The 24,760-nt window shown below is 29.8% G+C and overlaps 2 protein-coding genes across 3 annotated transcripts in view; one reads left to right on the forward strand and one right to left on the reverse strand.

Moving 5' to 3' along the window:
- Positions 1-24,760, forward strand: part of LOC114941235 (synaptotagmin-10) — a 31,342-nt gene that overhangs the window by 2,431 nt on the left and 4,151 nt on the right. For both annotated transcript variants that reach the window (XM_085488537.1, XM_029316154.2), the window contains exons 2-4: positions 23,081-23,343; positions 23,452-23,598; positions 23,792-23,923. In XM_085488537.1, the coding sequence (XP_085344663.1) occupies positions 23,081-23,343; positions 23,452-23,598; positions 23,792-23,923 (542 nt within the window). The remainder of the gene's footprint in view (positions 1-23,080; positions 23,344-23,451; positions 23,599-23,791; positions 23,924-24,760) is intronic.
- On the reverse strand, positions 1,667-18,796 carry LOC114941236 (adenylate kinase 7). The gene is made up of 12 exons (XM_029316155.2): positions 18,514-18,796; positions 16,727-16,903; positions 16,281-16,422; positions 14,182-14,596; positions 13,536-13,626; positions 12,434-12,784; positions 12,125-12,348; positions 10,964-11,278; positions 10,164-10,315; positions 9,316-9,455; positions 7,572-7,730; positions 1,667-2,063 (listed from the first exon to the last, which is right to left on the reverse strand). Exons 1-12 carry the CDS (start codon positions 18,706-18,708, stop codon positions 1,725-1,727), a joined length of 2,700 nt encoding a protein of 899 aa, XP_029171988.2. The 5' UTR covers positions 18,709-18,796; the 3' UTR covers positions 1,667-1,724.

Genomic DNA, 24,760 nt, shown 5'->3' on the forward strand with positions numbered 1-24,760 from the left:
TGTATTTTTATAACAATGAGTTATTATTCCGCTTTTATCGGGATAACAACACGTTATCGTTATGACGACCATTACGAGAATTTATGTGATTAAAAGCCGCAATGTGCTAGTTAGTCGTGTTAAATCAAGTCTCCGTTGATTACGATCGGAAAAGACACATATATTAGTAATGAAAGATGAAACTAGGAGAGCTAATATTTATCAATTCGCTCCAAAGGAAACAAACTGAAATTTAGATTGATTATCGAAGTCCACTCATGTCAGAAAACGACTTCTCTCAGTCGCGAGTCATATAATTATTTACTAAAGTTTAAAACAAATATCCTCTTTTCTCATCGTAATATTATTATATTATTACTCAAATTTTATAAAAATATAATCGTTAGATATCGTAAAAATATTGTAAAAGAGTCATACATTTTTTTTATCAAACTGTACTCACTCAGTTTCACAGGAGCGCAGTCTTGATTTCTATAATAATACGCATACATTGCATCGTCTGATGACATTTCCATAAAACAAACAATTTAACCGTGTTGCGTTTATTCTTGATATTTATAACAATTTTTAGAATGGCTAAAGTTATGTTTTTTACACATGCACTTACACATATGTTTAGTATAACTTAATCGTGTTAAATCAAGTCTCCGTCGACTACGATCGGGAAAAACACATATATTAGTAATGGAAGTTGAAACTAGGCGAGCTAATATTTATCAATTCGCCCTAAAGGAAACAAACTGAAAATTAGATTGACTATCGAAGTCCACTCATGTCAGAAAACGACTATATTATATATATTGTATATATATATATTTCTCCCGATCGTATATATATATATATATATATATATATATATATATATATAACTTAATCAAGGGCTATAAACTTTGTTCTCCGGAGGCCTTTTTGGGAAATTGCGCGTGTTTAAATTATGAGTTCTTGTAAACAGAGATTTCCTCTTAATCAAACTTTCCTGCGCATTTAATTTTTGATGAAAGTTATCTTCTAATAATACTAAAATATTTAAGAGAGAGGAAAATTATTAAATTTCTGTTGTTCCTCTATCGTGATAATGTAATTGCATGCATGTGAGACTACCAAGATCCTGGAGATCCAAGAGATAAATTCCTCGTAGGCGTCACTTTGAACGTTCAGCTTGAAAGCTTGCTTGTTGCATACTAGAATGATCTAAGTGCTTATAAGCAGAAAATCAAACATTCATATTAAAAGTAGAAGGAATTATATATTTTGTACAATGAGTAACGAGGATATATGACAATAATGTATTATGTATCTTGCGAGAGTATCAAAAATATGTGATATTTAATTTAAAAAGTATATAATAAGAGATTGTTTATATACATACGTTATATTTAGTTTACATTACACGTGCAAAGATAAAGTTACGTCTGAATGAGCATCGACATTATTGGGTTAAAAAAATAACGTTCGCATAGAAAAAATCATCACAGTTAAGTTAACAAAGCAATTTATGTACGAAGTTGATATCCAAGAATTTACATTTAATATATCCCTTATTTAAATATTCGTTATCTTAGAAATGCATTATAAAGTAAAATAAATATAATGGAATAAGTGTGGAAAATTAATAACTTGTGAAATGTTGTAAGCGATGAGATATTTATGCTTTTTAACTCGCTTATTAATAAGTAAAAAATTACAAAATCTTCAAATATATTAAGGTTGATTTGACGAATGTATTATGCTTCGCCTCCGAATTCATCGATTATTTGTTCAGTAAAATTCAACTCTTCTTTTTCAAAATCATCAATCTCTTCGTACTCGGAAGTCTGCTCAGAAAAGATTGATATCGTTTTTATCTCTTCGCAGACGTCCTGCATTTCACTTTTTTCTATTTCATCCGCGGTGGATAATTCATCTTGCTTCTTTAGAAATTTCTCTATATCAGCTTTCAATCTTTCGCTCGGAAGGACATCGTTTTGTTGCCGTCCGATAGCGTCTAAGAGCATACTCATTGTTTCCGTATAATCCGGCTCGAACATTTTTCCCTCGGGATTCTTCTTGAATAAATATTCGGCCTAGAACAAGACTATACCGGTCGAACAATGCAATATTTATGTACGCCGTAAATTTAAATATCGAAAAATAACAAATAAAATATTTTCGTGCGTCAGAATTTTTTACAAATAAAAAAAGGATTTAGAAAATTCAACTCGCAAACATAGAGATGCAATATATTGTAGTATTGTTTAATTATAATTTAAAAAATAAATAATTGCCCAAGAAAAAAATTATTATAAAATATATATTCTAAAATGTATGTGATATGTATATGTCGTGTAGCTCTTTATTCCCCAGTAGCAAGAAATATTTAATCAACATTGTGAAATGTTGATTTTATATAAATTTTCTAAACGTTACGATAGAATGTTTTATAAATATGTTTAAAATATTATTAATAAATATTTTTAAAAAATGTTAATTGATGTTTTATAAATGTTTTAAAAATATTATTTAATATTATTTAAAAATTATTTAATAACATATTGCTCTCAAAATATTAATAAAATATTTTAAAAACGTTAATTTCAACATTACCGAAACCTCTAAATCGATGTCAAAGTTTGTTCATAATGATATTGCATACAATGTTAAAAACTACGACATACTTGACAACAATAATAACGTTGTAGCAATGATTTTTTGCTTACTAGGTCGTATGAGAGAATATACTGGAATGTGACATCAATCTCATAATCTATTTAGAAACAGGTCATGTACCATCTAAAGTTTACGACCCACTTTCATTTTTAATGTCTTTTGTCCTATTTTTCTCTTATTTTTGCAACTTTTTTTGCACGTAATATCGAACAGCCCACGTTTATTGCATTACCTTCGAATGATTTCAATCCTCCGGATATCACGTAAAAGCATGCCGTTGTGTTATTTGTACCAACCAACATGGCTGCAACAATGATTGGCACAACAATGTAGCTATTATCAATACAGCCATATATAGTTATACTACTTAATGCGCTCTCATCAATAGAAATGACGAGTTTTAATCAACGTTTTACAGTATCTAAAAGTTATAAGAATTTACGCAAAAGAAATTATTATATTCTATTTAATTTTATTTATATACGTTATTTCATAATTCTCATTGTTAAAGAGTTAAATGCTGTATTCAATTTCAATATTTCCCATTATCATCAGGTTGCTAAGTTTGATAATTAGTAATTATTAATGATAGGAATTTAATGATGTTCTTGTATTGTTTTAGTAACTCTATTGAATTATTATACACATAAATATCAACACACCACACCGGTGTTGTATGAGGTTCGATGTCGATAAATTAGTTACCATTATGGTAAGCGTCATCTCTATATTTTACACGTATATGAATATCTATACGGTGTCAGTATAATATAATAGAACCAATATATATACAGTTTCAACGCCGCAAAGTGCCTAATACTTTAGCGAATGGAAATATGACAAATATTTAATGGTTTGCATATTATATTTGATATCTAAACATTATCTGAACAATTTCAAACAACACACAAATGAAAAAAAATTAATAGAAAAAGTAGCACACTCAGATAGTATATCTACGTGCTATTTGATGTGTTTTATCCAATTTTCTTTAATCCTTGAAGAATGTGGAATAACTTTTTAATGAACACGTATCGATTATTATTTTAAAATATAAGAGTTTTAACATTATCATCGATTATTATTTTGTTATAATTACGAGTTTGAACTCTTAAATTTCAGAGCGAGCTTCATTACATGAGCGGAAAGTTAAAATCTCACACAATGAAGAAGATGCCTTTATTCCTTCTTTTATTAAGATCCCTCCTTTTCCACCAAAGTATCGGAAATATAAATAACCAAAGTTAGTAATGTAAAGTATTATAAATGATTCACTCTACACATAATACTTCCTGTTAAAATGATCAAAATATGATGCAATCTCCGTAAAACGTCCATTACGTCGCTTGTTTTTATGTCGTACTTATGATAATTATACGGATGTTACGTTGCAATCGTAATTTTAGTCGTGACGTCGCGCGTATCGCGCATTCAATCTCGTTATTAATTTTCCTTTGTGACTCAGTTTACGCGACCGGCGCGCTCTTATGCAAGAGCATCTAAAGATACTGGTTTATTGTTGCGTTATCGCGTTCTATTACCTTGCATTCTGGTACTCGCTTGTATCTCAATATTTACCGAACAACGTTAGAATCCTGATTTGTTTGCACGCAGCTCGTATAGAAATCGTCAACATTATCTATGTCCAAGAGATACTAGCGCTTTTATCACAGTGCGTGCACATTGATAAAATGTAATAGAAAATATATATTTTGTAGAAAATATTAGATATTCGAAGTACGATTGCGTATATATAAATTCAATGCACTATTCGAAAAGTGATTCATCTGCGCGTGTTCATGTTTCTTTACATGAAATTTTATTATATGAAATAATACATAATACAACACCTATTCATATAGATCAACTTCGACTGAGTGATACGAGTAAATCTTTAAGTTTGCGATAAGTCTCTAAAAAAATATATGAAAAAAAAATCAAACTATCAAAAAGTTTGTATGATGAATTGGATATTATTTTGTAAGTACACAATGTCTGTGTCTTTTGACAAAAAAGTAATGATATTGTAATATATTTTGACATGTAAGACAGAAGATAATTTTTTTTCCGATACTAATATGTATATGACTGATATTTGAATGATTGATTGGACACGACTATGAAATTTTTATCAGACAGCCAACATTTTTATTCAGACCAGGGTTCATCGACCTGAATTTTTAATGAAAAATATGCTGCTAAAATACTACTGAAATTTTCGAGTAGTTTTATCGTATCACGAATTTACAGTCGACGATTATGTAAAAAAAAGCGGAAAAACCATTTAAATATTAACAGTTCATTGTCGAATCATCTAACAAAGAGAAACAATTCAATTTATTATTGTAAAAGGGAAGATGGGAATCGAACATAGTTGTAAAAATGTTTTTCAAAAGGAAGTAATTTTTAAAAGCATTTTATGAAGTATCTGCATATTGTTTTTTCAACTCTCTCTCTCTCTCTCTCTCTCTCTCTCTCTCTCTCTCTATCTCTCTCTTTAATGTATCTCGAGATTGAATTTATCTGAATTCATTGTCTTTTAAATAATGAATACTGAAGGTCACATACACACACTTACACATTGCTCTATATAGTAGTAGTACGAAATACCAATTTCATCAAACCCATTGGGAGACATTGAAGGTAACGCGAATTTATTTTATCGACGTTGTATCTCTCTTTTCTATTCTTTGACTTTTTTCTTCTTATTTCCTTCCCTTAGCTTTTCCATTCTCTCTATCATGCTTCACCTATCCATTTATATAATACTATATGCATATACATACATACATACAGACATATATATATATATATATATATAAACTATCAGCGAATGAAAACTATTATCGATTTTTAAAAAATTGTTTAAAAAATATCATTATATTGAATACGAATATCGTACTGAATATAAATGTGTTTGTAAAAGATTGTTGTAAAGATCTTGGTTATAATTATTAAATTGAAAGTACGAGAACTCTTACATAAACGATTTTAAAGTCATATATAAATAAATAGAAAATAAAGATACAAATGATATGGAATCCCTTGTTATCTTCCGCAAAGGGACTGCGAAGCGAATTGTGCATTATTTCAAGATTGCTTTGGCGAATTAGATTTTATAATGCAACATCTAAAGCGAAGTTGAAATCATAATATAAAATTTTCTACAACATGTATATATATATATATATATATATATATAATAAACAAATAGATAGGTATATAAATAATAAAGATGCTTTTCTCGAAAAAGTATATACTTAGACCTATGACTAACAATAAGTTAATATAAAATTTCCGATAATGGCACATATTATAAATAATATGGGATTGTACTGGCAATCTTCAAAGAGATCGGTCGTGAATAACAAAACGAATTAAAACGATTACTGAAGCTGATAGTGAAAAAAATTGCCTCTGCCCTTTGCGTTTCTCCGTAATAGCGGACCGATCAAAATCGGCGAAGCTCGAAATTAGATAGACAGTACCGATATAATCGACAGAGAGCCAAGAGAACGGTCATGCTCCTATTACTCTCGTGGCTCGATGCTCCGGAGTGGAACGGCGTTTAATCGCGAGCAGCAGTAACCTATCGATTTCCACGGGAATGGGATTTGAAGTGTGAAAGTTGTTCTCACATTCGCACATGTTCCTTTCGCGGCGAACTGTGGTGACGAGAATCTAATGAAATTACCCAATTTGCCGATACCTGGACAGTTCTGTGCTGGACAGAGATCTCGACGGAATTCTATTTATTATCATTCGGATCTAATGCTTTCGCTCCCTGCTTAATTGCAGTTATTCCATTTATGCACGCGAGTCATTATTTTTCGGCATCACGTGCAGACAAGCGGCACACATCCACGAAATTTTTACGTGTGAATTACAGAAATAGTATTTCGATTACATTGAGTTACTATTCTGCTCAAACATTACGGATAATAAAATATCAATTGTTTGAAATTGTTGCCTAAAATTTCATTTACACTTATCAATTATTTAATTAAAATTTTTCAAATTTTAAATAGTAAATATTAAAACGTTTAAAATGTCATTTATAATAGATTTATACTCGTGTAAATAAATTATTTTATAATTTGTGTTATATGATCTCAAACAAATTAATTTAATACTTATCAAATATTGAGATGTTTCTCAAAAACAATTCATTCGATAAAAATTAAATTAAGATTAATATTTTTTTCCTAACGTCCATTTCTATAACAATTTAGATTCTTACACACGATTAATTTAATATAAATATAAGTATAATAAATAATATATCTCAATAAATTTTATAACATATATCGCGCAAATCTATATTTTATATTCCAATAAGGCTTTGATCACGCAATGCGACCATGAAACTTGATATGAAAGCGCACGTTATGAAATGGCCAGCATCGCTTCAGTTTACAAAGCCGATCGATATGTCTGTGTTCAGATAAAACCTCATCGCTTCTTTTAATTTGTCCTGTATATTCGGGCATTAATTTTGTCCCATTTGGCGAAGTATAATTATCAAACATCGCGCCGTATAAGTCTAAGCTTGCCAAACGAACTGTGAATTCAATCGAATTAAAAGCCGGTCACTTGACATAATTATCCCGAGGCTGCTTTAGTACAATGAGTTAAACCCGTTTAGTCTGACGGATATTATCGGAACGCAGAGACAATAATCCATTTGTTGTAGCACATTTTGCGCGAGCTTGCCGCTTTTGTCTTACACATGTTTCGTTTACGAGCTATTATTATTAATAAAATAGTAACTGGTAACACCTGTGTGTGGATGTGTGTGAAACAGAAGTGAATATTTTATATCATCTTTTTCCAATACGAATTGTGTGTGTAATAACCGAGAATAATAAGTGAAAATAATACAAATACAATGTAATATAAATGGTAACAAACGGTGATATACTAACGAGAAAATCTATTGGATCCTCCGGTCGTAGTTTTGCAACTTCTATCAAAGCCTCTGTCAACGTTGGAAATACGTACTTTGTGAGATACTGTCGCAATGGTTCCGCCAAAATACATAGTCTTTCCTCCTCCTCTTGCTTTAACTTTTCCAGCAAATTTGTCTGTAAAAAACCATATTTTCACCATTGAACGATTTATGATCTATCGTATTTCTGCTAATAACCGGAATTCGAGTCTAATATGAAATTAATTTCAATTTGATATAACATAAAGAAATATATTCGTTTCGCGTAAACCTATATCAAGAATAAAAGAGATACCGACAATAAATTATAGTCTCGTTGAAATAATTCACAACGCGATAGGTGTTTTACGATAATCGACACGAACTGAAAGTTTTAGTGGTGTGTTATATTTATGATATATGTATATACAGGATGTAATTGAAAAAACATATATCAAGTATAACATCAATTTCTCTGGCCAATTTGGAGACAATTTTTTCTCAGCAAAGATATCGAAGGAAAGATATCATCATATTTTTTGCATGTTCCCAATTTTTACCATATGTATCTTTGTAACTTAAAATGCTGTTAAAGTAGATTTTATCTGAAATTAACTAAAGAACGTACTTAATTTTAACATTTTAACAAAATTTCACAAAGTTTTTTTTGTGAGAAGTCTTTCTTTTTCATTTATAATTCAAAAATTAAATTTGCCTCGACATGTTTATTAAGAAAAAGTAATTTCGAAATTGGCTAGAGAATTTAATGGTGTGCTCTTTAATTACACTCCGTATATAATATATATCGTATATATAAGTGTGTGTATAAAATGTGTGCGCTTTTTTCAGAAATTTATGCTTGATTTTTAATGCGCTTCGCTTAACTTCGCTTAACGCTGGCCTAGCTGAGTGCTTGTCGAGTTGTCTATGATTTAGCACGTACAAAAGCATGTCGTCGTAGTATGAGCGGCCAACCGTGCATGACATGCATTTGCATTTGTCGATGGCTTCAGCTGTTAATGCATAGACTATAGTTACAAGTTTTATATGCAAAAAGTTCCGTGAACTTCAAACGCAATTAATCCCGGTCAGTCGCCTAACTTTGCCAGACGCGCGCAAAAAAACAGATTAATATTGCAAACGAGTACGTCAGCTGATCTAGCTTGTTTAATCCTCAGATCCGCTTACGAATTACTAATTCGCTTTGAGTAATTTTTTTTTTAAACTTTGCACGGGGATATAATCTACATGGTACGCACTTATGCACATTTCGAAAGGCAATAATAGAAATATCATATTTCTTAATTTTGGAACTTCGCTCAGCTAAGCAGAAAGATATCTTTTGTAGTTCGAACAAATTAAAGTAAGAGATGGATACATATCCTGTAATACTACAACCCAAATTTATTTGAAATCAAAGAAATAAAAAAGCAGATAACAACATAAATCGTCTCCTTTAAGTTAAATCGAAACTAATTTTTGCGAAGACTGGACTTATTTTATATTTTTGATTATCTGAATATATATTAAATTTATTTATTATTTATTTCAATCAATCAACAAGATAGTTTAGTAATTAGGTAATTTAATCATTTGAATAATTATTATCTCTCAACATGTGAATTAACAATTTACAATCCACGCAAAAGCGATGATGAAACATTAATGAAAACAATATTGATAGTTAACTAATTTATTAGTTTAATTGATTTCTAAATACTGATAAAGAAATCGATACAAACCCAATCCTTCATTTTCTCTTCACGCTGTCTCTTATGTTCCAAAAATTCTCGTTCCTTCCGTAATTTTTCTGCAGCTTCAGCAGCTCGTGTTTCTGCTTCAGCGCGTTTTCGTGTCGCTTCCATTTCCTCGGCTGTTAGCCCTTGGTCGAGAAAAAAAATATATTTTTACATTACGATTTCGAAAAGTAATTTTACCAAATATTTTTTGCCAATATTATACAATATAATAAATTCTATAAAAACTCTTCAATTAACAATGTATCTCATCTTATTAACCTCATTATAATAGAGGAACTTGTGCAAATTGCTTTAATATTATTTTATTATACGACATAGAAGCTGTATTTATAAGAATCAATTTCTTCGATGTCGGTTAACGCTAATTAAACATAACTGAATATCCTTTCTCTTTGTACATGGCAGATATAATTATGATATAAAAAAAAAGAAAAAAATATACAACAAACCAAGATTGCAGTTCACTAACGGCAAAGAGATTAACCTTTAGTTAAACGAGAAATCCCATATTAAAAAATTGAGGCCACTGTGTTTTAAAGGAATTATTACTTGAGAATAAGAGGAAATTTATATTTTTATCAGAAAATAATCTTTACCAAAAATTTTTACTATAGACAATAAAAGTAATCCATCTTATGACATTTATTCATTTTACCGATTTAGAAGTGACTATGTTACAGAAATAAAATGAGCGTATGGTACCACGATATGCGTAGGTAACAATATTGGAAATCGACCGAAGACATTGACATGTATATCGTGAAAAAGTCGTGGAAAAAGTCGAGATGATAAATAAAATTGCAGGAGAGTATGAATTATCGCGTACACACCGTAATTCTTTGGTTCTCCAAGCTTTTCCAAGCATTGATAAATCGTGGGAAACATATCCGGACAAATGTCAGCCTCCACAGATATGACTAGTGGGTGGATTTCCATTTCGTCGAATAATTGTAACGGTGTATTGTAATCTATATTTCTCTCCCTAGAATAGAATACGTAATTCAATGCGTTGCATAGTTTTCGCATAAATTTAAGTTCCTTTGTGTTGTAGAAAATTAGCTTATGCAATCTATTTATGCAAACTATTGTATACATGTATACGTTTTTACAGTTTTGCTTGCTTCAAAAATGTAGGTGGCAGAAAATGTCTCTCATATTGATGATTACATAGTTCATCTAAATATGCAATTAACGAAGGTAGGAGTCTAATCTCATTTATTAATAATAGATGATTCAACATAAGCTCTTATAGCTGAAAATCCTTCATCGAATCCTTAATCGACTTAAAATCACTCGAATAAACTTTGTTTAAGCTTATGACGTAAAATACACATAAAATATACATATAAACAGTGGATGACATCTAATTAATAAATTATACATATAATTTATTAATTAGATATCATCCACTGTTTCAATTGTCGCGATATATTTTATATAAAAAATGTTACATTTTTTTATCGCAAGTGTAATCAATCTTCAGCGCACGTTTTCGAATCCCATTTGCGTGCGCTAGCTTCAATATTCGTTCGTTTGTTGAAACTATTACGCAGTATGAATAAGTCACAGTGGTCGTGAGTCACGTGAAAAAAAGATGAGGATTTTTTATCGCGAATTATTTTGTCGTTACCTATATTCTTTCAAACGTCGCAGCATATGTTCCTCCGTATAATGCGTGTTCTGTATTTCTTTCTCTGGTAAGTTCATGACACGTTCCTTTAAAAAGTTGTCGCTCGCTTCCAAAACTACGACTAATTCCGGCAAGGTCGTTACGTTAGCGTTCCTAATCTCGATATTGTCGTCTTCGAATTGCTCTTCCTCTTCCGCTAAATTCACTTCGCTGATTAGAAATAGTTTTCTAGCTTGTTCGATGGTCTTTGGGTGTCCATCCATCACGTATCCTTGGTTTAAACAGTCTTTCGACTTCAATCGATTCAGGAACAACCTTCGATATTGATTGATATTATCTTTAATATTATTTAGAAAATTTTATATTTCTTATTTTCTTATATCACGCTCATTGAAGAAGAAATTAACTAAAAAGTGAGAAAACCAATATTTCAAATATAAAATTGTTATAATATTTTAAAATTTGTAATATTAAATTTAGCATTTTAAAGAAAGCGATTAAACTATTGCTTTCGATATAAAATTATTTTTGTACAAAGTGATACGTTTGACTAGAAGAATTCACGTTTTAGACGATGAAATAACTTGCAGCATATAACGCAACTTTTACAGCGCTGCGTTTTTTGCGTTGGTGCTCTCTGATGTATCACGTAATTTTTTTATCAAGGAAGCAGCTTAAGAATGTATATGTATTATGAAAATTTTTGATAAAAATTATACATCTTTATGAGACTTATAAAAAATGTCTCGCATGCGTTCCGCTAATTGAACGGGAAAATGTTGAAAACATATATGAAACTGCACACGATCATCCAATACGTTTATTTCGTTTCAAATTGAATGCGAAACCGTGTAACAGTGCGCGTAAATGTGTTCGATTTTGATGCAATTAGTGTGCCGGGTAAAGCAAGCCCTATTTGAGCTTTTAGCATTAACTGCACTATTGCACCGTTAGCAGAAGAGCTTCTGGCGAATCAGATAACATTTCGGCGTCAATGTGATTACAACATTCGACCGCAATGTAGGAAATGAAGCAGCTAACGATGTCAACAGTGCTTCCCAAACACTCACGCACACTGACACTCTGCCTGAACATACATCGTTACAAAAAGATATAGAACAATTTTCGCGTGTAAAAATTGACGTATAAGTGTTTAATAACTTATTCAAGACGACATCGTCGAGACGGCCATTATTCGTTGCCATATTGGTCCGGATCTCGTCAAGTTGTTCTTGCAACTTTGCAGCGTTTACAGTGACCTCCTTTTCATCTTGTTCTTCTATCTCCTCTTCTTCTTGAGCCCCTTTATTATCTTCGTCACCGTATTCTCTCAGTTCATCATTTTGTCGTCCTTCGCTTGATTTCGCAGCATCGATATCGTTCATCTTATAATCGGTTATTTATTATACACTTTATACAAATTACAGTATTACGATAACATGATCTTCTTATAAACAAATGTGTGCTTACCAATCTCTGGATTGTATCAGAAATCAATGTTTTTACATGAATATAATGTATCTTGTAATGATCCGCGAGATATCGAGCGACCCGAGTCTTCCCAGATGCTGGCGGACCAAGAACGATTATTTTCACTGGCCGTAGGTTTCGCGCCGCCTTATATTCCTTTATAACTATGTCTATGACATTTTGAAATGGCATGTCAAGGTGCCAACGTATCCGGTCAATGATGTACACGGGATCGATGTTTAAATCCACGGTCATTTGATCGTATATCTGCTGTGAAAGCTCTGGTAGCTGAAGAGCTTCTTCCTTTGATACGTTTTTTATCCTACCGGTAGTTAGACCTTGACTGATTTTCTGTTTAAAGATATTAAGAGATAACAAATATTTTATCATGGAATAATTTTCTAAATTTAATTCTTTTAATTTGTTTTGTAATATATTTTTTGAAGATATATTTTTTATTTATAAATATATGTTAAAATAAGTATTGCGGACATGAAAAAGTAGCGTAGTAAAAAGAAAAAGAGATATTATTAAGAGTATATTGGTATGTTATAAATTTTTTCAAAATATTGTAAAACAGATTTGCAACACGCAATGCAAATATTTGCAGCATAAAAACTAGATGCGTTAATGAGGAAGAATTAATATCCGTGATCTTGTTAAGACCAACTCGAAATACCTGATTCTCCGCATTACTTGTATATAAACCAGTTTATGCAAGTAGGACAAAGACTGTTTCAAAAACTGGTTTCCGACAGTAAAACTGAATATAAAGCAGATTACTGAAGTCAACGTTTATTACGGAATAATTAAGGTCACAAGATATATTTTATACAGAAAAAATAATGAAATAATAAAGTTTGCAACAATAATAATTCTATAATTATTTTATATATTGCATGTTTTGTTTTAAATTTTCTCACTGATCTCGTTTTATTATATTATTTTCTTATTTCTTCGAATTTTTTATTTGGATTGGAAAGCATCAAATCGTGAAATCAAATTCAGAGCGCAATGTGTTTAGTCAATAAATCTACTAAAATTTGTATGTGAAAATGAACGTCAATAAACTCTATATGCGTAAACAGGTTTACAGTAGTACCTTAGCGATCATATTTTGAGGGATTAGTTCCTGCTCCACTGCCACGATATACCTCATCGGAGGCCAATTTTGTAATATCGAAACCACAATCCTGAAAATCAAATTAACTGTAACAGCGGATCTCTGGTCAACCGAACAATTAGAATTTTAGCACGCTCCAAGAGATTTGCATTAATGAGCGGGCAAGAACGGATATCTTGATAATTATATCAATAAAAAAAGAGGATATGAATATTGATCTTGTTTGAGAAATTGCGATATATTCGTATTTATGTACATTTAGTATTCACAGTTGTAAATCGTAACTCTTGATATTGTTAAGATTAAATGGAAATAACAATACGGCGGAAGTAATAGTAAAGTAGATTTTGAACATTACTTTCAAGGTATTATGTTTTAAAATATTCCATGACCCGCAAATAAACTTTAATATTAATTAAAACAGGATGCATACTATGAAGGTAATATTCAAAAATCTACTTTTTACTATTACTTCCGCCGTATTGTTATTTCCATTTAATCTTAACAATACCAAGAAATACAATTTACAACTGTGAATACTAAATATACACAAATGCAAATATATATCGCAACTTCTCAAACAAGATCAATATTCATATCCTCTTTTTTTTCATTTATTACTTACGAGGCCAAATCACGAACATGTAAAAGAGGAATTTTGTTCCGTCCTTTGCCAAATACCGGTAAAAAGGACGCGTTTTGCCAAGCCATTTTGAAGAGATAATGAAGCGGACCTTCTTCCTCTCCGTACGTGATACCACAGCAAATGACCAAGGTTTTTAATTGACCCTTTAAATTAGTAATCTTCTTTACAGCCACGATCTCCCGCTCGCACCGAATGTGTTCCTTGTAATTCGAATGAGGTTTCCGTTTTCGATAATCGGCTTCCGTGAATGGTAAATCTGGATCTGCCAGATCTAACGGCTTTGTGAGACCCCACGTCATTATGGTAGAGATTAAAATAATGTGTCGTATTGGCTCATCTCGTTTGAAAGCTTTTGACGATTTTTTCTCCACATTTTCCAGCGCGCAGATGATTTCTGAAAATTGGAAGAAGCTATTCGTTATATTAATAAAAGTCCTACGTGACCGTAAGTTTTATAGTTTCCGAACTCTTTACTTTTTAATAACGACCACAATTGCATCGCGCAAAACTTTTTTTTAATTAAACAATACGATAACCACGTAGCTAGAATATATAAATATTTTATGATTTATTTTTTAAAGAAGTAAAAAATGAAAATTTAAAGACATTTGTAATTCTTACTAATGGTGTGACTAAATTTGAATATACATTGCTCTTTCTAATGCTCCTCTACTAAGATTATACTCTACGAAATTATCTTTCTATTACGATATATGTCTTTTTAATTAAAAAATATTAAAATGTTTTACGAAATATATGTATTGTATATTTGTATACATGTATATCTCTTTCTGTATATACGAGTATATTTTTTCTTTCATTTTGTTTAATTTTTAATCTAACCAAATATAATTACGCGCGCAAAGCAAAATTATACCATTCTTTGATAATAAAATCTCACAAATTGCAACGCATGCATAAAATATACTAATTAATTATACATAATATTTTAATATTTAAATTTTTAACAGAGAATAAAGAATATAATTTTCTACAGGAAAATCTTTCAATCAAAATATTCTGCGCTTCTATTAGATTCACGCATCTGTACACCTCCACCACGCTGCACGTCTCGCACGAGACCAATTCCTACCACTGATCGCAAGACCCCTACAGTGGTGTTGTCAAATTATCAACTGACGGCGAAACCTAACTTTACAGTTAAGAATGAACTGAACTCGACGAAAACATCTTTTTTGATTTTTTCCGATTTTTGATTTTTTAGATTGTACACTCCATATTTTCGTCACGTTGCGCGTCTCGCACGAGACTAATTCTTATGAGAGACATTGCGATCGTAAGATCGATGATTACATGATCAGTCTCGCGCGAGCCATGCAGCGTGGTGGTGACGCGCGAGTCTAATAAAAGCGTAGGTATTTTTGATCAAAAGATTCTTGTAAAAAATTCTATTTATTTATTTGCATTTTCTCTAAAGATTTTTTATGCGTTGCATTAATTAATATATTTTTTATGCATTGATTGCAATAATTTTTATTGTCCAAGAATAATATAACTTCGCTTTGAATATGTAATTATATTCGGTTAGATTAAACTAAATGAGAAATATATATATATATATATATATATATATATACAACATTATCTCTATTATAATCTAATATGCTGCAAATTCAATGTTTCTCTTCTCTTCCTTAATATATGTATCGGAAGATAATAAAATTATACCGTCTTTGCATGATTAATTAAAAATTAATTAATTTAACTTTTAAACTACGTTCTGTGGTGCAATTTACAAGGAAGAGAACTTTAAATTAAAGATTGCAAACTTGATTCCATATGTGCAAAAGAATTACATTAATATAATTGAGTAATTCACAAACTTTTTTGTTATACATGGTGGGCTATTAGTTAGTTTTAGTCAATATTTTAAAAACTTTATAAAACGAACAATACAAAATTATTTACATTTAAGTAATTTAAATTTTGTCTTATTAACCATTTCCGAAATAATTGGCTGCATAAAACGTTGTGTGGCCTACCTTGTATATACATAAAAAACAAATTGGAAGTATTATTTTCCTTCTTACGATTTCAAATTGTATATATTAATAGACCTTTCAAGACCCAGCATATCTCATCGATTTGGTCAGGCTCCTGTATAATGTCGTAGATAATGATACCACAGGTCATTAACTCAGATAAAAAAAAGTCTTTGTCGAGCGAACTAATCACCGTCACGTTCTCTGGGGTTGTGTACTGTCGAATAATAATGAAAATCAAACAGTATTACATGTAAACAGACCTGATATATTCTTTCCTCGCAGACTTATTTTTTAGCACTCCTATCTCGTTTAATTATTGATGTTCGTAAAAAAATTAATAAAATTCAGATTTTACGGTAAAACACGAAGTATAAATAATTAAAATTTCTGTGCGGTTGCGTGCAAAAAAGACAATATGTTTAATAAAGACAAATTTGTTAATCTCGAAATATAGAGAGATTACCATTTCAAACTTGAAATTGTTTAAATTGTAAAGAAAGGATTTTTGAAGATGTTACTTTGCTGTCCAAAACTGTACCAATCACTTCGTATTTTTTCGTAATTTTAGCATCTTTGTCCGATCGGTTTCCTGTCTTCTGTTCTTCTTTAACATATTCATCTTCGAATTCTTCATCTTCTTCATCCGGCAAAGAATCTGTAGTTAGTGGATCGATATATATAGTATCCGATAATACCTGTGAAAGTTTAACTTTTTATAATAAAGTTTTTTAATAAAAGAAAATTAATGCTGTTCACAAATAGAACACAATTAAGGTTTAAAAACTATATTTATTTAAGTATATGTATATGTATGCATATGCAGTATAAAAACATATTTATATATTGTTCATGTCTGATAAAATTAAAATATTTCGTTATAAAACAGAACGCTAAAAAGAAAAAATGTGTCAATCAAATCCTATGACTAAGCTTTGAAGAGTTTGTGATGGAATAAAGAAAATGTTATATATTAAATAAAATATCCAAATAAAAAAAACATCTGGCAATCATAAATAACCGATTTAAAATCAGCTTTATATATTATTAGTATTTTTTAAAAGTTGTGTATTTAAAACTGTGTTATTTGTATAACATTATGTGCATCAATATGCATCAACATACATCGACATGCATATGTATTTTATTTATATTTTTCTGTTTTCTAACAATTCAATCAACGTAATTTTAATTTTATTTCAATTACTGACTCACAAACATACATAAATATTTGCTTTATAAAATAAATTATACTATTATAATTAAAAGTAACTAGCTTTTAGCCAAATATTATGAAAAATTTTTTCAGATAAATGGTAAGAATAATATAATGATCATTTCTCATATAATTTCTATGCAAAGTGATATAAAGTAGCTTCATGCAACGATGACCATTATCATCTTAATCGTCATAATTAAAAGAAAAACGCGGAAAAATGATTAAATTATTTTTTTCTTCTTGAATTTTATTCGCCAACGTAGATGAAAATATATATGTAATGTATTTTAATTAAAGATATACTATATTTGCATTCTTTTGATTGAGTTATATAACTTTTAACATGAAAAATTTATTTTTTACCGTGTCTTTGAAGATAATTTTATCAAATAATTTCAAAAGTGAAGTACTCTTTTGCGCATATTTTAGTGAATACGCTTGATTCGAAACAAAATGATAAAATGCAGTATTCAACAAATTGTATCATAAAATCTCTTTTTAAATTACAAAATCGTTTCGATGTTTTGTTTGTTACATATTTTTGTATTTTTTTTAATAATGCATAGATTTTTTGAACAGTATTGTTTTTTAATTAATATCTTGAATAGTAACAGCATTTTGAATAATACCAATTCTATTAATTGAATTTGTTTGTACGACAATATATTTTGATTGTTATAATAAAAATATTCTATATTCTATAGTAGATAGAAAATACGTAGTTCTTTTAAGAATTATATTCTGAATGATATTAAGTAATGAAATATTTATCTAGAAATCTTTGAAAATAAAAAAGTGATTATTAAATAAGCAAACATTAGATAATTAATTTTGACATAGTAATCAAAATACTAAAGACATATTGCGGATTTACATATCTAGCGTGTTGAAATAAAATTAATATGAAAAGGCAGTAAACAGACACAAAGAGAAAAATAAATATTATTTTTATATGTAACATTTGTTTAAAGCGCTTATTCTGTAGATTCTATACAAATTTAAATCATTTTAAACAAAAAATAATATATCAGATTTCTTGATATTTTTTAATAATTTCTTATTATTTTTATTATTAAAAACAGTACATACGTCAGTTAATATCTTTCCATGATAACTGTCAATATGATTGATAAAAACACGCCAAGGTTTAAAATACGGTTTCATATTTTCAGTTGTCAAATCACGATCCTTTTGTCGTTTCTGAGCGGCTTTGAAACCAAATAGGTCGTCGAAAGTATCCGCGGTAGTTGGTTGAGTTATTGATATATTTTTTATGTTATCCATGCTTGTTAGATACAAGGATGTATTAGACTTACTTGGACCCACTGATCATATAAATATTTTATGATTTGATGTATTAAGTTTTATAAAATATGAGATATGTTTTATAATCGATATCTGTTGATTGCAACTTCAATCCGACAAAAAATACATTGCATATTATATATATATATATATATATATATATATATATATATATGTATATATATATATGTGTGTGTGTGTGTGTGTGTGTGTGTGTGTGTGTGTATGTGTGTGTGTATGTATATGTATATACACACGTGCATACATATATGATATATAGTGTTCCGAATTTCACAGAGAATTCTATTGTATGAGTTGCGCATTACAAAATAATGTGAGGATTTTAATTTGCAATTATTAATGATTACTAAGAAAGTGCTAGAGAAAATGTAAGATATCTTATATATGTATATCGATAATAAGGACGGATTTAATTTTGATACTAATACTCAATTAGTAATTTAAAGATATACACATAAATCAGTTCAAACACTATAGATGCGATTATATTAGCAATAAGATTAATGAATATAGCACGTTGACAACTACGTTGCAGGTATATATAGGCTGCGTTCGCTTTGACACTTTCAGCGCTATAAGCATCTTCTGTTTTTATTTGATATTGATGAGTACGAAAACAGAAGATGCTTATAGCGTTGAAAGCGTCCAAAACGAACACAGCTAGTGTAGATATACTACATACAAAGGAAATATGAGGATTGTCAATCCCCTTAATACAAATCTGAGACAAATGTACGTTTTCAATTCTGAAACAATTTCCCTTGAGAAAAGCTATTTACGAGACGGGAACTGAAATTACAAACAACAGTCATGAAAAGCATCCACTGTATTTACGAATAAAAATTTAAGTTAATATATAAAACTGTTATCTATCATTTACGTGATATTTTGGGAATTTAATTTAAATATTAATTTTATTATATACACAGAATTTAATTTTTAATGTATTATACACATATATAGTATATGTATATGTCTTAATATTTATTCTTTATATTTTTTTTAAATATTTGTTATATTGTACAGCGAAAATATAATTAAAGTACTGTCTGAAATATATGGTCATGAATTAATTGTTTGCGTAAATAATAAATGAACGAACAGTTTTGACAAATAGATTAAATAAATTCTCATTGTGCATGTGGCATAAAGTAATAACAGCAATACAAAAATAAATATATTGGGCAGTGCAAAACTTTAGAAATAATACATTTCCACAGTGTGTCTTTGATAAAGAAACACGATAAAAAAAATATACAGAGTCTAAAGAGACCCTGGAACAAGTTGCAGGCCAAAGAAAAAGGTCAAGGCTCGTCAAAATATCTTTGAAGGAATGTTTTCCACGGTTATATAAATTTGTTTGTGCAAATACGTGCATTCTTATCTATATATATGTATTGGATGGAACTTTAATACATTGCTATCACCAACAAATTTATAATTCTTTATTCACTTCATTTTCATGTGAAAAACAGTAATCTTTAGAATCATCTAGCGTCGTTCACTTTATCTCAGGATCACAGTGAAGTCACATAGACAAAGGATGTAAATTCCATGTTAGCCTTGTAAGGAGCATCCTAACATAGCATGCAAACCATTATTCGAGCTTTCTATATCACTCTTGCAATGTAGGAAAAAGGTCAGGGGCAGCGAGTGTTTTACACAAAAGATGAAAAAACACGATAAATTAAAAAAAATATTGACATATTTTGACGAGGTGATGTGTGTGTATTATTTTATAAAAATTTGATTAAAAGAGGAGTTATTGGGAAGGGATAGAGAATTATAACTGTTTTTAGTTATTGCTAATTCAAATTTCTATGCCTTAGAATTCATATACTTCAGAGATTATATTGATAACATAAATTGATTATATGAAAGGATAATAATATAAAATCTTAATAATTTTTTATTTTTTATTGTATAACAATGTATGAATACGATGAATCCAATGATTATATTTGAAATAGATTTAAAAAAAATTTAACAATGTGTATTTAAAAAATTGAATGACATATATTTCAAAAAAGATTTAAAAAAGTTTTTTTTTATAAAATAAGATTATACATATATTAGAAAAAATATCAAAATGTATTTATTAGTGTAATTTATTTATCATATGTTTATCGGGAAAAGTATTATGGCAAGAAAAATCCCTCGAGACATCAAGGTAACATAACTTAGTTATTACTTGACCATCGCGAGGGACAAGCATTAGAAGTTGTATCGTATATGACGGGCAGTAACCCCGTAATTCACTAAAGCTCATCAATCACTTTACGGTATACATCGTTGCATCGCGGCACAGTGAAGACAAAGAAGTATCTCATAAATCGCATGACGTATTGCAAACTTAGGGTTCATCACACGAGTATGGGCTATTACAACGTAAATACACACAGCGTGAAAACACTGGACAACGTATTGTAGTAACTTACGATGACATTCGTTTTCAACGCCATTAAAAGCCGCCGTTAATCTTTCTGTTGGCTATATATAATAACAAGGCTTTTAATAAAAAGCAAAAAAAATCGAGGGAAAGATGCATCACATATTTTTGAATAGTTTGTTGAAATATAATAAAATATAAAAAAATGGAAAATAAATTATACATGAATTAAAGTATTTGAGATTAAATTCTAAAATTTAAGTAAATTTTTTCGTAATACTGTAATTAATTGTGATATTGGATCGTTACAAGGGAGAACATACACATGTGTATTTCATTTTTTTCTCTTTCCCAATAAACGTTTTTATAATAAAAATTACTATATTGAATTGCACTATTTTACTCTGAGTATAATTGAAAATGACACGACGCAATGCACGCAAAAGTTAACTCGATACGAGACATCTGTTATCGTAATAACAAGTGAAAACTTTACAACGTAACAATAAACCGACGTACGCGCGCGTCCTTGAATACGTATTCGTCGCGTATTTCGCTTCGTGCGTATGCGTTGCAAGTGGCACAAGCGAAAAATCTATATACATAGATTTGTTTGTTGGTTTTATTCTGTTTTCAAAGATAAAAGACATACATAGCATATCACCTCCTTTTTTTTTAAACAATCACGATACGTAAAAAGGATAAAGGGGAAAAATGAAACTTTCCTACATGCGCAATTTAGTCAATCAAAAACACTGTGTGTGATCAATTGCGCATCGATTTCCTATCACTTTCCATGTGACATATGTATATAGTAATATTTGCAACAATCTTTGACGCATGGTGACTCACTTCTGCAAAACAGCTTTCTATGGTAGAAAATGAAAAATACGTCAATAGAATATACGCTCAATATTTTCAGAATAAAATATTTGAAAAAAGTCATCTTCTTTTAAACAAAACTTTAAGCTTGCAACGCACGAAATTATATCTGCTTTTGAGAGAAGCAATATGCAAAAAATAAAAGATAAAATATTAATAATAAATATTATAATAAAATCATTAGCGCGTAACCTTAACATGATCTCAAAGCGAAGCGTAAAATATTTCAAAAGAGGAAATGCATCATCATATATGGTCTACATATGACTCGTGACTCGTTTCACATTAAAGTAAAAGCAAAGATATTCTTGTCATTAGCAGGACACTCATTGTTCTCAACATAAACGAGAACGGAAAGCTCGTTCAACCACGACGCGTTGTGTGATGGGCCTCTCTTCATTTGCTCCAGCCAAACCAAGAATACCTTTCTCTTTGTCATAGGATGCGCACAATAGTATATTTCCCATCAAACACACACGCGCAATTTACTTAAAGCATACTTTCGCATTTGCATTTTCTTTTTTTTATTGCTCAAGCCTATGATAAAAATTATACAGAATATTTCTATATATTCTCTTCAATAATAGATATACTTCACTTATCAACAAATAGCTATTGTAAATATGATTAAATATGATTAATAAGAATTACATAATATAATTTATAATTTTTTATCGTGCGTTGAAATCACATGTTATGTCTTTTTAATATTTCATGGAGAGTTACATATGCACGAGTGAATATTTTATTTAACCTCTTTCACTTGCGTTACGGTCTGCCTACGTAAATGTAGCATTGTGCAGAACGCTTAAATGGTTTTCCGTTTCAAGTAGCACAGCTAGATAAAAATATATTACACATTGATTTTATATCGCGTAACTATATCACTGATTATATTATATGACATACAAAGTAACGTATTTACAAATTTATGATATACAAAAAGAAATAAAATTGTATGTGTATGTTTATGTGTAAATATTGTTCTTTATGATTTTATTATAATATTTTTATCTAATTTTACCGCAATAAATCAATAAAAAATGCTCCATTTTACAGAGGAATTGAGCGAGAATTTTCCCTATCAGCTACTGATAGCAGCTGGGGTGGCTCTTATTGCTCTGGTTCTCCTCGCGGCGGTGAGTTTTCAATGCTCTTCTACTTGGCGATGGTTGTTAAACATGACTCGACATGAAAATATCGAGGATACCGAGACCGATCAGACCCAACAGAATGCGATTCGAATCAGCCATTCTCTTCCGGATCTACAATCGGAACCAATCACTCATGAATATGTCCAAGAGCAGAAAGAAAATAAAAAGGTATTGTTGGCAAAGTCGAATCAGTATTATATATCGCGTTTCTAATATTCCATAGTTTGTCTCAAAATATTATCACGCAACTGTCTCAATATTAATATAATTCTTCAGGTGTTGCGTCAAACCACTCTGCCCATCGTACCAATGAGACATCAAAGCTTCCAACGTCAACTATCGCACCGTCTTGATTTGCCTAACATTAAATTCAGCATTTGTAGCTTCGAAAATCGCAGCGACTCTAGCCTTGGTCTTATCAAGGTAATTAGCAGATATTTCGCATTTTTGTTATGATAGATATCGAAATGCAAATTAGTCGCATTATTATTTAATTTCTTCCGTTTTGTTATCACCTGGTTCACTGTTGACAGTTAATCAATAATATGTAAATATTTGATTTATACATTTTTTTACTTACAAAATTTAATATTTATGTCTATTATTAATATTGCAGCCGGAATTATATAAAAAAGAGCTCGTGAGACAAGAGAGCGCTGAAAGTTCCAGTACAACAGAAATGGAATATGCCGGAAAACTACATTTTGCTCTGCGCTATGACAAGGAAATTGAAGGACTTGTTGTTAAAGTAAGTCAAATTAATATCTCTTTAAAAGCTGTCACGTATATAGTTAAAATGTTATATAGTATTTTATAAATAATACGACTGATCTTTACTCGAATTGGCATACGGTAATAAGAAAAATCACAATGAACACATATACTTGATAAAGGTATATACAAATATTACACAAAATAGATTTAATTTTTAACAAAATTAAATTTTGATTAATTAATAAAAAAATAATAATTAGAAATTTTACGCATACAAATTAATCAGTTTACATTGAAACTGGGTTTGCGCACTGAAAATATGTATCTGGGTTATATTCAGCACAAATGAGAGATATTGGATAACGATAATGAAGTATCAGAATATTGCATTTGTGATGGACACATAGCATGCTCTATTGCTATTAACGCGAATTGGGTAATGTCAGTTACATTAAGCTATTCCTGTACGCGGCAAATGCGTTAAGATTAATGATATATATACAGGCTATTCTTCGTAGTAGATAAATTTAAATATACGGTGCTATTATTGGCCTTCGTTACATTTTCCGTGCATTCTTTGCATTACATAAGTTATTGTAAGAACAATAATTTTCAATTATATTCAATAATGAAAATTATTGTTTTTACAATATCGCGTGTATATTTATTTATAACAATGCGAACTTTTATTTCAATTAGATAATACTTACAATGACGTAACAAGTTTCATTAATCAATCTTTTTATTTAGTTGTAAATTTAAATATACAAAATAAAAATAGCATTTAATCTTATTTTTATTTATTTCTTTCTCTGAAAACGTAATATTATATATTATGTTATTCTATTCAATGTAGAATCAATCAAGTTTA

Source organism: Nylanderia fulva, unplaced genomic scaffold, assembly GCF_048542155.1.
Source record: "Nylanderia fulva isolate GAGA-0341 unplaced genomic scaffold, ASM4854215v1 Scaffold7, whole genome shotgun sequence".
NCBI classification, from domain to species: domain Eukaryota; kingdom Metazoa; phylum Arthropoda; class Insecta; order Hymenoptera; family Formicidae; genus Nylanderia; species Nylanderia fulva.

What these genes read in the sequence shown, in the direction of transcription:
- LOC114941236 (XM_029316155.2), bottom strand. Translation starts at nt 18,708, where the DNA reads ATGGATAACATAAAAAATATATCAATAACTCAACCAACTACCGCGGAT. An exon ending in GTACAGTTTTGGACAGCAAA is followed by an intron (nt 16,423 to 16,726) that starts GTAACATCTTCA and finishes ATTATTCGACAG; the next exon opens with TACACAACCCCAGAGAACGT. An exon ending in GACGATGTCGTCTTGAATAA is followed by an intron (nt 11,279 to 12,124) that starts GTTATTAAACAC and finishes TCAATATCGAAG; the next exon opens with GTTGTTCCTGAATCGATTGA.